The sequence below is a fragment of the Dermacentor silvarum genome, chromosome 1 (genome assembly GCF_013339745.2).
Source record: "Dermacentor silvarum isolate Dsil-2018 chromosome 1, BIME_Dsil_1.4, whole genome shotgun sequence".
NCBI lineage: Eukaryota > Metazoa > Arthropoda > Arachnida > Ixodida > Ixodidae > Dermacentor > Dermacentor silvarum.
The window spans coordinates 125,566,468-125,581,416 of NC_051154.1; the positions used below are offsets into that span (position 1 = coordinate 125,566,468).

Below are 14,949 nucleotides of genomic sequence, written 5' to 3' on the forward strand. Positions count from 1 at the left end.
CAGATCAGAAAGTGGAACAGAATTGTTCCAGTCTCTTTGATGGAGCAACATGCACGAGCACATGTAAAGCGCCCTCATTTTTCATCACATGAAGGGCAGTTTTGGTTGACAAAATTTAACAACATAACGAGTGTCACAATTGAGTTGAGGTTACTTGAGTCATGCCTGTAGTATGGGGAATCGTTTGCAAATTGCGGGAAGCTTTGAGCCTTTGCCCGACGTTTCCCCTCGGATGTGCCCTAGCAGAGCGTCCTACTGAACTAGCAGAGCTTTCTGAACCGTTTGTCGAACCAGTTTGGAAAGGTTTCTCCAATAAGTTCGGGTTCGGATTCAGTTTTAATATGGCGGAAAAAATAACGGTGCGGTTCAGTCCCGGTTCAGCTGAAAATAATGATTTAGCTCCGGTTTTCAGTTCTGTTCCGGTTTGGTTCGACACCCTGTCAGGTAGACCTCTAAAGGCAGGAAATTACTGCCGAGGCCTTCGTGTCATAAATGAGCTGTAATCGGTCCAAAAATACTAATTTGGTGTCCCTTCAACACTGTACTGTACATACAGTGAAAGGGAACACCTTATTTGCATATAACCCCTTGCTGCATGAATTTAAATTTTCTTGTGAAAAAATTTGAGAAGCCTTTGTTTAGCTAAACCAACCTAAATTTTCCAAAGAAATACTCGGTTGCAAATTTATGAGCAAAAATTATTGTGTATCATATGTGATATAGTAAAGTGCAGTTAACTGGTGATTTTTTCATGAGGCAAAAGGACGTTTGTATAGCAGAAAACTTGCAACACATCAGATACATTGAAAAACTTGACCCATAGCTTTAAAGAGATGTAGCGTATTTATCCCAGTTCCAGCTAGTACAAGTTTCTTTAAAATTTGATGACGTCATCCTTGATTGACTGATTCATACCTTCAATATCTAGGCTGGATCATTTATAGACCTTGGTTTTATGTTAATTCTTGCTTTGCTTAGTCTTTACTAGTTTGGTGCAAGCTGGAAAAAAATTTATTTTGGGAGTTATTTGGTGCTTCCTGGAACATGGCCGGCCCCACGTACGCTATCTTTATGGTAAACAGTGCTGGAATTTTCATTTCCTTACCTATTCTGCACCAATAATGGTTCTAAGAAAAAACATAGCTCCTGCAAACAATAAACTTAGCCGCAAAATTCTTTATTTCGTGAGGAAACATATCTCTACTGTCCTCCACAATACAATCCATAACTGCATAATCGACCTCTGTGCACGGAGCAGCCTTTGCTAATTCGTCCAACTTACATTTGAGGGCACTAAAAGCACGGCGCGTTAGCCAGCAGCCATGTGGTATTTTTTAAATTTCGCGCATTTTAAAGAAACGCAGGAAAAAATTTATCAGGGCAGTTATTCTAGCAGAGATGAAATAATCGAATGTTTCTGAACAAGCGCTACAACTTTTGTATTGAGGATTTTTCGATAGAGTTAATAATTGAAAAGTGAAGTAATCTTTGTTAATTGCCCAGCTTGGCAGATTGAAAAAAAATATCACAACTTACTCCATACGGCTCAGAACAATACTGCGCCAATACGACGCATGTGGCGCCTATGTTTGTATTTTTAATACTTGGCTAAAGTTAGCTGAAACACCCTGTACATATATGTGAGACAGGCAAGACAGAGTTTGCATGCAACAAATGACTCGAGCGTTTACTGTGTTGTGTGTGCCCATGCTGGCTTTTGTTGTCCGGTCAGGCTGTGTGGCTCATTGTTGTTAGCCTGATGCCTGATACAACCACCAGATTTCCTTCTTCTTCAATAAGTCAAGAACGTAAAAAGGGGCAGGTTCTTTAACAAGACAGCTGTTTGGCAAATGTTATAAAGTGAAGCCCCACATCACACTTCTGCAGTAGTTGTTGCTCAAGTACTAATTAGGTGTTCACTTTAATAGTGACACAGCCTGTACAGCTGCTGGAACATTCCTTCACATCTGCTGAGCTCTTTTGTCTCGCACTTCTCCCCTTTTGTTCTTCGCTTTCCAGAATAGGGTGCTGGTCACACTGCAGAATGTGCAAAACCTAGCTCACAACATGGTACATACCGCTTGTCGATGACGGGTGGGCATATGATTTTGCACTCACTGGAGAAGAATCCATGTCACAGACTTATGAAAACATGATCAAAATCATCAGCACCAAATCGCACTTGTCACCAAATAATGCTACCATATTTGCAATGCTGCTAAGGTAATCCAATAAAAAGTTGATTAATTTGTAGATTTAGATGCACGCTAAGGACCCAAGGTAATCAAAACAGATCCGGAACAACGTGCGTCATAATCATGTCGTGGTCTTGGCACATAAAACCCCAGAATTTAATTTAATGAAGTTTAATTAGGATTAATGTGTGCAATTCTGGCACGTACGTACCCATGCTGCGCAGGTCACCTCTGCATCTCTGACCTTCCAGCAATGCATGCAGAGTTGCAGACCAGACACTTGCTGTGAAACTTATGCTACATGGACACAAATGGTGTTGGCAAACTGTTTATTATGTTTCACCACCATGCCATTCTTTGCAGGCTGTTTTTTAGGCAACCTGTGCAAATCCAATGCGGTTGTTGCCCCGGTCAAAAATAGTGTAAATATGACGCATGAACACTTGTCCCAAAATCCAAAGGGATCCTTCATTGTATTCCTCAAAACCGCTGTAACAGCGTATCTTGTCAGAGGACTGGACCTAGAACCAGAAAGCAAAAAATATTTTTTTTTTATGTTAGAAAGTGCGCTCATAGTTTCAGTTCACCCAAGGAAAATGAAGTCCTCACTTTGTAACTATAATTTGTGTGGTACCGGTACATATAATGCACCCATCTATTTTCCTTCATTCTGACATTACTTATCTATAGACAATTATAGTCCAAAGGTGACAGCCCTACACATCCATGACTGGGATCCATATTTATTCGAAGTAGACAGTGCTTGTCATAGTAAAGTGCACAATCAGTGGTGGTATGACGGAGCATATTTCAAAATTACATCATAAGCAAATAACAGCCCTGTATAACCAGCTGTTACCTGAACCATAGCCTACCATATGCTAGTGGGTAAATACCGTGGGTGCTGCAAACAGTGCACCTTTCTTCTGTTTACACATTGTGTCAAAGTATGTGTTCGCTGCATGTACTGCTGCAACAACACAGGGAAAGCTTCTTCTGCTACTCCGCAATTCAAATGTTTGCTCGTAGCACTCCATGCACAGCATCGTGGCATGCAGCGAACGTGTTTTGTAGCATGGTTCTATAAGCACACGCGAAATTGTATTTGTCCCAATTGATGCTGTATATATAACAAAATAATTACCTTTATTATTTTGTTGGTATGATGCATATGTAATTTCGGCTATTTTAAAACAAAAGGCTGTCAAAGAGATTCACATTATGAATAAATACTAAATATAGGTCAAAGAGCAAATGATGCAAACCATAAAGCTTTTTTCGCACTATTGTAAAATGCATTTGTAAGCAACAATGTAAAATACTTCGCAATGGTGCTGCTGCTTTTATGCTTTGCATCTATTCCCAAAGTCATGGTCACCAGTTGTGACTACGAGCCATGTAATCCAGTTGCCCCCTTCTCTCGTTTCTTTACCTTCCGGTCTCCACAATGCCTCTGCTGTCTTTCCCAACTCTCTGGGAGTGTCTCCTTCACAGGGACTTTGCACCTATTTTCAGGATTGTCAACACTGACCACAGGGAGGGGTAGTTAGTTTTCTTATCCAAGGTGGCACGAAGCAGAAATTTCTGACACTGTTCCCCGTAAGTACACTATCTATACGTTGTACCGCTGCCCTCAGTGACAAAGCTTCAAAAATACTACTGCCTATGTATGCACAGCCATGTATGCATGGCTAATGCATACATGGCTCCTCCTAATGTTCAACATGTAACAACCCATTATTAACAGCGGTACTGGCTGCAATATCCACTGGATGTGACGGCCTCCTCCAGGTTCCTTTTGCTGCTTTCACTCATCATACTATTTACAGACTCGCAAGGTTCCATTAAAGCCTGCACTTGACTGGACTCATGTAACAGGGCTGTACACTTCATACACTGCACAATACAAATCACTGACAAAGCTGGTCACCGTCTGCCTTGCATAGGTCCCAGACCATGATAATGTTGCTGGCAGCGAAATGTCTGGCTATCCAGAAAGGCAGCTTCTTTCCAGCACCCTCAGAGAGTCAGCCATTTGTACCTAACGACCTTTACCGCACGGGCCCAGACACTTCTGGCCTAAGCGAAGGTGGCTTTACAGGTCACGCTTCAGAACTTTCTCCTGGAGAACCATACGGCTGTCGTTGGAATATTCACTCGCGCTCAAGTCACACACGCATTATCACAGACCCAGTTGATGCAGTGGACGCACCAGCCTGCTGCGTCACAATGTGCCTTCAGCTTTGGCAGTCAGCCACTTGCTGCTCCTGTCCTGGCACCCAGCTAATAGACAAACACCATATACTCTGGGGCTGCTTGGCCCTCACTGAGCCCTAACTGAAGAGCAACAGCCATCTTCCACTCAACACCGAGACTTCAGGTCTTAGACGCCTTGTGCCTTTCCACAAGCCACCTTGAGAGATGTAACCTCATATTCAAGTTATTGCTGCTTTTTGTACGCAATGCAAGAATATCGCGATAATTTTTGAACTGGCCTCCTTACCTTCCTCTGCCCCTGCCCTGATGGAACCATTTCCCGAGAGTGGATATTTTTTTCCTTTAAATAATTTTATTTAAATTAACGCCTGAACAACACCGTAATGAAGCAGCCGCCAGTGCTGCTTTTTTCACAGAGCATCGTGTGGCGATGAACATTCATGTTCATCGGCTCCATTCGTCACTGTAGGCACTACACGAACACGTAATAGTAGGACGCGTTAATAATGCTGCCCTATCTCCCCTTTCACCCACCCCTTTAGCGGGCTTGAGCGAAACTATTTATGTGGTGCCCACAGCAGGGAGTTCCTCCTATCTCTTATTTAGCAGTCACTTCCTTTATTCTTTTTCTAGCGAGTGCTATTAGGCCCCAAAAAGTTTGAATGGCGTCTTCCTTCTCATTGTGACCGCAACTTGTAGACTCCACTGCTGTGCCATGCATGTGCTCGCTACTTGAAGTCTGCTTGACAAGGTTAGTTAAATTCCCGCTCCTCAAGCTTTTAATACTTCATTCAAGTTCGTGCTACAGTTTTTCTTGTACAGTCAACGTCATACGAAGTGTGTTCAATAAGAAACCAAACTTTTTAAATAGCGCGCCAACTGGCAGAGGGAGCGTGTAGCGGCTACTGAGCGCACGTAGCGGCAGGTTTAGACAACAAACTGCCATTTGTGGTGTTTCGCTCTGAACGTTAGTTGGCGAGCTACAGCCGCTGCAGTGAGCACGTGCACAAGCTGTTCGCCGGATTAGTGCCAAAGTGACAATGGACCCTGCGGTGTCCCTTTATTTTAATCATTTTTTTTTATATTATCTCTCTTTAAGAACATCGTAGCAGGCGATGAGACGTGGGTTCACGGCTATCATAGAGGCCGGATCTTTAGGCATTAAAAAAGTGCGTTTTAGGCGCCAAAAAAAGGCAGGCAAAACCACGTTTTAGGCCTCCAACGTCGTAAATATAGGTACAATAATTTTTTACATAAATGCAAATATTTTCAAAGGAAGACGTGCGTGGCCTATATCTACGATAGGAAAACAAGAAATGTTATTGTCTATGATGGCACAAAGGCGCCAACAGTTGAACATAGCCGTGCAATTGTCGCATAGAACTGCTGGACTAATGACGATCAATTGGCTTCATTCAATAAGCACACTGCTTATATTCATGTTCAATGGCCACTGTACTCGAGCATCGCATATAGTGAAACAGGCATGGAAAAGAATACTTGAAAGTTGGGAATACTGATTTAAAAAACCGATACTTTATCTCTGCCTCACGCAATTAAATTAAGACACAACAAAAACAGACAAATAACAAATTACATGAGAGACTATGATTTATTAAGAAATTAGCATGATCTTACATGAGGACTGTTAGGTACAACTCTTCGCAATTTCCTCGTATACAATGACATTATCCGAATTGTACAGGCCAGACGTCCCAACACTGCCAAATACACTTCCGCCCACTTGAAGTGCACATGTTTGAAGATATCTGTTTGGAGAGCACGCGGAACGTAGTCTAAGAATCACTGTGAAGATTGTGGAAACAATAGCAAACTACCACCATCTCCAGATTTTTGGATTCAATATTGCGCCTCTTGTCACTGAGAATGATCTCGTACGCTGAGAAGGAACGCCCGACGGGGCGGTGAACACCTTAAAAAGTAAATTACAAACAAAACAAAAACCGCGTGCACATCGCATTTTTCTTTCTTCTTTTGCTCTTCACTCTCCTTTCCCCTGACGGCTCTCCGCGGTTTCGCATTCGCCAACCGCTCGCGCAATGTCAGCTCGGAAGCGTATGCTGGCCGGCGCGTCCCATTTCAATGCTGCTAGCAGTTGTTTTCAGGGAGTTGGTTGAACTACAGGACTAGGTTGAACCCCATAGAGTTCCGAACAGTCAATGTTGCCCGGTAACATGAATAACGGTCTCTAACTGCACTCGAAAACGAAACTTGAGGCTAAATAGTGTTCATATAGGCGTCCATATTGAAAATAGGCATTTATAGGCATTTAGGCACAAACGCCAAACTAGGCATTTATAGGCACTATAAAAACACTATAAAAGCCCTTCTTAACATCTAATTCATGCTCATATATCAAAGTGGGGCGATAGGAGCGCAAGGAACAAAAAAAAAGCCATTTGCCTAAAATCCGGTCTCTAGAGCCTATGATACTGAAACGAAGGTGTAGGCTTCGCAGTGGGTGGGCAAAGAGTCTCCTCGTCCACAAAAGCACGCATGAGTCGGTCAAAGATCAAGGTGATATTGGTTGTGTTTTTTGACTGCGAAGGCACTGTCCGGCAGGAATTTGAACCACGTGGTCAGATGGTAGACAAGGAAGTCTACCAGGGAATTCTAGCGGCGCATTTGAGGAATTCTGTGCGCAGTAAGAGGCCAGAATTGTGGCAAAACCAGACATCGATGTTGCATCATGACAATGCGCCGGCTCACACGTCGCTCCTTGTCCGCAGCTATTTAGTAAAACATCCCACTCCCGTCGTGCTCCACCTACCGCATTCTCCGGACCTAGCGCTAGCTGTTTGCCAAACTTAAAACCACGTTGAAAGGACGTCGTTTCCAAACCATACAGGAGATTCAGGACAATGCGAGAAGAGACCTGCGCGCCATCCCAGAAATTGCGTTCCAGGAGGCTTTCCAAAAATGGAAGAAACGACGGGTACAGTGCATTGCTAGTAGAGGGGACTACTTTGAGGGGGACAGTGCTTAAAATGTTGTACAATAAGCAATAAAGATGCTATACCAAAAGTTTGGTTTCTTTGTGAACACACCTCGTACTTAACCCAAGCATACCTTAAGTGCCTTTTGCTTCTCCTATAAAAGGTGCTGTACAGTTCTGCTTAGAGTGCCTTGAATGTGCTAGCATAATGCACCTTCTTTCCAAAGCATTCAATGTGTGCTTCTTATAGCCTGTGTTTGTTAAAATTAAACCATTACAGATGTTCCTTCATTCTTCGAGTTAAGTGTGATGGCTGCTGTACAATAAAGTTTAATACCTTCATTAAGTTGAGATGCCTAAAGGAGCTCCAGCTTACTTCTTCTTTAGTACATATGCAGCCCTCATTTGCAGTAAAGTTTATTGTGATTTAAATGCTGCATTGGTTTCTATTTAACATTTTATAAATTTAACATGTCCCTTGAAACTCAAGTTCTTATTTTGCAACTGCATCACACTACTTAGAAGAGATAACCTTGCTTGGCACATATTTGCTGCGAATTGATCTCTAAACACAATCTCGGTGTTCAGAACAGGTTTTTGGCTATTGTGAAGTGTCTGGAAGCTCTCATAGGAAGGCCAAAAAATATAGTGGGCAAAGCAGGCAATGTTACATAGTCACTAGCTTCGCAGGAAAATTACACTTGACTATTTTCACCACACCATTAGCCATACAAGCGACACGTCATGAAGCACTCAGTTCAGCCCCTGTACGTTATTCAGCCCAGCATTTGTCATAAACAAAAACAATACAAGTTACTAACCCGATTTTTGACACAGAGTTTTGTGTTTGCTGCTGCTTTACGGAGCATGCTCACAGTTCACAGGTGATATTTGTTCTCTGATGCAAATAAGCACTATCATGTAAAGAGAGAGAGGTGACAAGCCAAATACAATGTGCGTTGTCTTAAATACATTTTTCTGTAAGCACGTCATATGTATATTTTGAAACTAAGATTTTAAAATTGAGAAGAGCAGTTTCAACTTGTTTATACTTGACAAAATAAGTAACTGAGTAACTGAAAACGGGATGCACATGAGCACAATAAAAGTTACACGCACCATGGCTGACTTGTAAACAGAGTTTCTGTGTATTCTTTTTTTTAATGAATCAAATATTTTTGTTGTTACACTGATATCGTGATGGCTTGCAACAAGTTTCATGTTTTCCGAAATCGCTCTCAGAAAGCACTACATTATGCTAACCAAAATTAACTTTACATTTTAGCATTGAAAAGTGATCATGAGATTCCTTTGCAGGAAGAAAGCGTAAAGGATGTTTCAGAATTGCAAAACCTGATAAAGGATATAGTGCAGTTGCTGTTCAAGAGTAACTGCTGGCCAGTTAAATCATGTGATTTCTTGTGTCAACGTATTAGCACAAAATTAGTGAAGTTATGAGCAAAATGTACAAGTTGCATTCGATGACATTGTTCCTTCATCGACATACCATTTTGCGATGTAGCCCAAAATTGTGCTTCGGTTCGGAAGTTTCCTAGACTAGTTTACTCACTCAGCTTGATGCTTTGTGCCATGGTAATTTTAAAAATAGGGAAGACACCTAGGAATAACAAAATAAATTAAACATGAAAGAAGAAAAGTTCCAAGCAAATCATCATCATCCTTTAGTGATTTTTCGCTAAAGATGAAGTGCTTTGGGGTGCAGTCTGGCGACTTTGTCCTAAGAAAAGTTGACAATACTGGTGCTCTTCAGTATAATAGAGGAAGTAAAAACAGTATTCTCTCTGCTTACGTCTTTGTGGTTGTCGCATGACTTGTGCAATAAAAAAATTACGCGGTCATTTCAAAGAAAGTTTAAACAAGGCCAATGCAAGGTAATAACTGGCCCACGTGTCTAAACAAATTACTTTTAATTGGTTGTCTGGTTCTGAAGCATTAAAAAAGGAGAAATTAAATAAAAGTGCCAAAAACTATTCAGCACATTGCAAAATTCTGATGCTCTTCAGTGTCTTGTTATGCGTGTTTTTCTTTTCTTCTCTCTTCTTTTTATGATGCTTTGGCGCTAGCAACAGCACTGCTAAGGGGGGGGGGGGGGGCACATTGGCAGAGGCACAGAGCGGTTCGACAACAACAACAACAAAAAAAATGTAACTAGACCAATAAGTGTCGTAGCTTCTGATGAAGACAGACTGGTATGTAGTAATGCAAAACTATCGGTAAATTGACTATCGACATTATCGATAGTTATTTTAAACTACTGATTGTGTGAAAAACACTATCTATAGTATTACTATCAATAATATTATGATCGTTCACCATGAAACTATCAATAGTATTATCAATAGTATTGCAATAGTTCGCTATTTATAGTGCAATTGATAGTTTCGCTGTTATTGGGCTAGTGATAACGCCAGAAATTTTGTGTAAATGACTATACATAACACTCATTTCATGCAATCGGGAACAGGGAAACATTGCCAAGTTTATGTTGCAGCGTTTACGTTTGGTACATCACATAATTTTACATTATCGATAGTGCTATGGATAGTTCAACATTGCAGAAGCTATTGATAGAATTGATGGTATTATATTGACAGTCTTGCATATCTACTGAAGTGTTATAACTTGTTGATGGTGAAATTAGCATTTATCCTGATGCAAATGCTTGTGCCATGCTCTTTCTATGATGCTGAGGGCCTGCACCACCAGTATTTTGCTTTCGTGCATTTGAGGACACTGCCTTTGAGAAACAATGGTGTTGGCACATGCATGGTAATTTTAATGTGTTGTTTTATTTTCAAGCCAGCTGAAACAAGAAAAAGATATTAGAAAAATGCAAATACAAATAAGCTTTCCACAAGGTGCAATATGCAACATCCTGACACATCATGCATTAGAGTAAGATAACTATAGTTCCATCGGAGCATTTATATTATTGAATAAATATTGAGATAATACTGGCAACCGAGAGATATTACGTTCACCTCTGAGTGCGGTCCTCTGATATCTTGTGTATTCTTGGTCATAGTTAGTTCCGGCATCCTGTGTGTTTTCTTTCCTAATTGCCTTGATAACAAAAAAATTCAAGGGGCACTTAGCTATCCCTACGTGGATGAATGCGAAAGCATTGCGACCATCACACGATGCATATGCTCTTTCAGTCGTTGAGTACCTACATGACCGAAACGCTTTGATGCATTGTGTAATTGCGGCACCCAACGGTGTTAGTCACAAGCTGCGCACAACGCAAGGTCGTGGGTTCGACTCCCACCTAAGGGCGAGTGTTCGAGTGCCCTAATAAATTATATCTAAATTAACTGTGCCTTATTTAACTTCGTCTTAATTAACATCCAGGGTCGTGGGTTCTACTCCCACCAGTGGTTGTGGGTTCGAGTGAAATAATGAACTCTGTCGTAATTAAACCTGTCTTAATTCGCCTTAATTAACTTCGCCTTACTTGACGTCATCAGCTGCCTCGATTGGCTAACATGGGCTCACTTGACTTTTTGGACCATCGTGGTCACGCCAACGCCGGATTTTCCCCCTTATGAGCCATATAATGCTTTTCGCATTAATAACAGGGTGACTTACCTGTCGAATATAGTCTTTAGCTTCAAATTCAAATTTCCTGCCACCGATAGTGAAGACAGCTTTGGGCATTTTAGGAATGCTCTTGCAACTCACACGATACTGGAAAACAAAACAAACACACAAAAAACTTACAGTGACGTTTCACTTTTTGAACGCGGGTTATGCGCAAGCGTATATGGACGCCGCGAACATGCCGAGCGAGCACCGCGGCATCGAAGCACAAACGGAAAGGGCGTGAACGAAGTCGCGGACGCTACATGGATCTCGACGGTGCGACGCCTGGTGTGCCACAGGGAAAGCGCATATTGCTACACATGCAAAGAAGAGGCGCCGCGAGCACCGCAGCGTCGAAGCACGAACGGAAAGGGCGCGAGCGCGGCGATTCTCTGGTCCACCTCCAGGCGCCTTCCTCCTCCGGCGCTCGCTTCCCTCGCGACGACAAACATAATCTCGCCGATTTGGCAGAAGGGACATATATGCTTGCGTGTAAAAAAGTAATGTGCTGCTAGACCTCTCACATTATTATGCTGATAACATGTTGATATAATGTTTCACACATAAACGACGAAATGTTACATGTAAGAAGTTTCACTATTTTAGACTGAACAAGGTGAGTCACCTGCTAACACTTATTTGCCCATGGGCTGTGACAAGCATATGGCAAGCTATCAAACGAAGACAGTATACAAGTGAATGAAGCAATCTCACCTTTGTTTAAGCTTAGACATGCTTCTATCTCTATTTGAAGTATTAAAGCTGGGAATAAATAATTAAATTATGGGGTTTTACGTGCCAAAACCACGATCTGATTATGAGGCACGTCGTAGTGGAGGAATCTGGAATAATTTGGACCACCTGGGGTTCTTTAGTTGCACATAAATTCAAGTACACGGGTGTTTTCGGATTTCGCCCCCATCGAAATGCGGCCGCCGTGGCCGGGATTCGATCCCGTGACCTCGTGCTTAGCAGTCCAACACCATAGCCACTAAGCAACCACGGTGGGTCCTAAAGCTAGGTTGAGAAAGTGGTAGGAAAGGGCATGAAAATCTTCTCGTATGCATTTGTATCATGAACTAGCAGTATACCAGTTACCGATCTACAGCTTGGCAGGGGCAGGCTTATGGATCATCCTAGAAGGGAGAGGAGGAACCTGTATTATTAATTAATTAATCAATAAATTTAGTAAGTTCTAGAGTTCAATGAGAGTACATATGTGACATCAAGAGAGTGCTTGACGGGTTAATTGTCGGAGTCATAAGGGAGGTAGTGGCCGAATTCTGCACCAGGGAGGCCAATTCCTGTTCTGGTAAGGGAGTGACTTTGATGAAGCTTAGTGGGCCTTCCCAGTTTGGTTGCACCTGAACTAGTATAGCCCCACTAGCTCTCGGCAATATTTTTTTTTCTTGCCGGTGTCAGGCACCAATCCATGCCTGAAAATGTGGTGGACTGGAGTAGGGTTCGAACTTACGACCTTCAGATTTGAAGCCGGGTATTCTACCTCTGATCCACACCACCACACGAATCGTAGGGAGTAGGAGCGACCGCGTAGGAACGAGCGAACGTAATTGTACATACGTGTGGGAGGAAGAAGAGAGCCCGTCTGGACTTATCGGATGAGGACGCCGTGTGCGTGAGATAGACAGAGTTGTAAAGGCGGAAACGCGCGGCGTGCGAGTCGATAGGGCTGGAGAGAAATGGGAGGAGGTCGGGAATCATGTGCGCTTGGCCCGGGGAAGTCGGGGGAGCCGGTTAGCCCGTTTGTTCTCCGACAGTCCCGCGTGGCCAGGTACCCACACGATTTCAACTTGTGTACTAAGACTACTTTGGAGACTGTGTGCCGGAGGGGTAGAAAGTTCCCCGCGTAATAAGGAGCGACAGGTGGCCGTGGAGTCTGTGAAAATGATAGGCAGGTGCAGGATGTTGGGGGGACGATAGCGGCAAGCAGCTACTATCGCATGTAGTTCAGCAAGTGCGGGATCTGTAACCGAGAGGACTTCGCTATGGAGAATAGCATAGCTGCCTGAAAGAAACACTATGGCAGAGCCGAGTGAGGAGACGCTAGCGTCCGTGTAGTAGAAATGACGGTTTGGATGAGTGCGGATGAAATGCTGAAAATAGCGGATTCTAGCCACGCGGCGTTGTGCGTGCATACAGGGATTCATGCTGCGAGGTAATGGCGCGATGCGTAGAAGTGGCCGCGCAAGATGACGAAAGTGCCGTAGAGGTGGTGGAGGGGGACGTGGAGACAGAGAAGCCGACATAGGCCAGGATGTGGCGTCCCTGAGTGGTCGTGCTCAGGCGAAGTTCCTGGTTGCGACGGTGAGCCAAGATAATCTCTTCTGTAGTGTTGTGGATGTCCAGCTGAACTAGGCGGTCGTTGCTGGCACTGATTGGGAGGCCTAAAGCAATTTTTGTTGCTTTGCGTACGAGTGCGTCAAGGCGATTAAGGTCCTGTTGGCGAGGAGTTAAATAAGGGAGCTGGTAGCGATAGCGAGATAGAAGGAGTGCGTCACGAATACGAAGTTCAGATTCGCGTAGGCCCCTAACCCGCTTAGTGACGCGACGCATTAGCTGTAGAATTTGTTCCCCTTGCTGGAGAATGTGCCGGATCGCGGAAGAGGCTCCGCCATCGGCTTGGATGTGGAGGCCGATCATTTTTATGGATTTTACTAGAGGAATGGGATGACGATCCAGTAGTAGTGTTAGGGGAGGGGGTTGCCATTGCGGATGGTGGACAAGGAGGAGAGCAGATTTAGTGGGTGAGCAAGAAAGCCCGATTGTTTTGGCAGCAGCCGAAGCGGTAGCAAGGCGTCCTGTAGGCAGTCTTGTAAGTATCCCGGTGAACCTAGATAAGACCAGATGGTTATGTCATCTGCATAGATAGTATAGCGAATGGAGGTTAACTGTTCGAGGGCGCGGTGAACGACGTACATGGCGAGGTTGAAGAGCTGAGGAGAAAGAACTGAGCCTTGCGGTATACCGCGCTGAGGGTGCGAATATACGGTGATGTCGGGGCATCGGCGAATCGTAGGGAGTAGGAGCGACCGCGTAAGAACGAGCGAACGTAATTGTACATGCGAGCGCCACAGCCCGTGCGAGCAAGTTCCTGCAACATTGAATCGTGTGTCACGTTGTCGAAGGCTTTTGAAAGGTCCAGAGCTATAGAGCATAGCGCACAGTTGCGAGGTGCTAGGGCCAGAGAGAATGTCATGTTGGATTTGTAAAAACGCATCTTGTGTGGAGATGTGTTGGCGATAGCCAATGAGAGTAGGAGGTAAGTAAGATGTATTCTCTAAGAAACGCTGAAGACGGCGAAGTACTAAGCGCTCCATGAGCTTACCGATGCAGGAGGTGAGGGAGATAGGTCGAAGGGATGCAAGTGCCGGTGGTTTCTTTGGTTTGGGTATGAAAATGATTTCAGCATGCTTCCATGCAGAAGGAAGGTCCCCAGTATTCCAGGCATTATTCATAACAGAGAGTAGGAAGTCGTAATCCGAGTCGGCGAGATTGCGAAGGTGACGATTGGAGACTTTGTCCTGACTCGGACAGGTATTACGTTGGAGAGCTGAAACAGCTGCTCGGAGTTCATGAAGAGTGAAAGGATCCGAAAGATCGAGACTGATTGAGGGGGGTCCTGTGTAATCTGGGTACGTTGGTTTATCATATGGGGCAATGTAGGTGTTCCGGAGATCTTGATAGAGAGCTTCCACTGTGTCATAAGAGTCGAGAATCTTGCGTAAAGCGTGCTGGCTGCTCGCGTGTGTGGCCGCAGGATTAAGAAGGGAGCGAAGGAGACGTCATGCAGAGCCGAGGTGCATGGTAGTGGCTAGACGGTCACAAGTGTGGAGCCAGCTCTCTCGCGTAAGTGTGTCGGAATAATCGGCGATTTCTTCATTAAGTCGGTCAATTCGAGCACGTTGATGGCAGTTGCTTTTGTTGCGGCGCCATCGTTTCAGAAGGCCTCGTCGAGCA

The 14,949-nt window shown here is 43.8% G+C and overlaps 1 protein-coding gene across 2 annotated transcripts in view; it reads right to left on the reverse strand.

The window, feature by feature from the left end:
- Window positions 1-2,513: 2,513 nt before the first annotated feature.
- The window catches only part of LOC125947838 (lysosomal aspartic protease-like), a 59,777-nt gene continuing 47,341 nt past the window's right edge, over window positions 2,514-14,949 (reverse strand). For both annotated transcript variants that reach the window (XM_049673281.1, XM_049673288.1), the window contains exons 6-7: window positions 10,978-11,076; window positions 2,514-2,716 (exon numbers count right to left, since the gene is read on the reverse strand). In XM_049673281.1, the coding sequence (XP_049529238.1) occupies window positions 2,567-2,716; window positions 10,978-11,076 (249 nt within the window). In that variant the 3' untranslated portion in view covers window positions 2,514-2,566. The remainder of the gene's footprint in view (window positions 2,717-10,977; window positions 11,077-14,949) is intronic.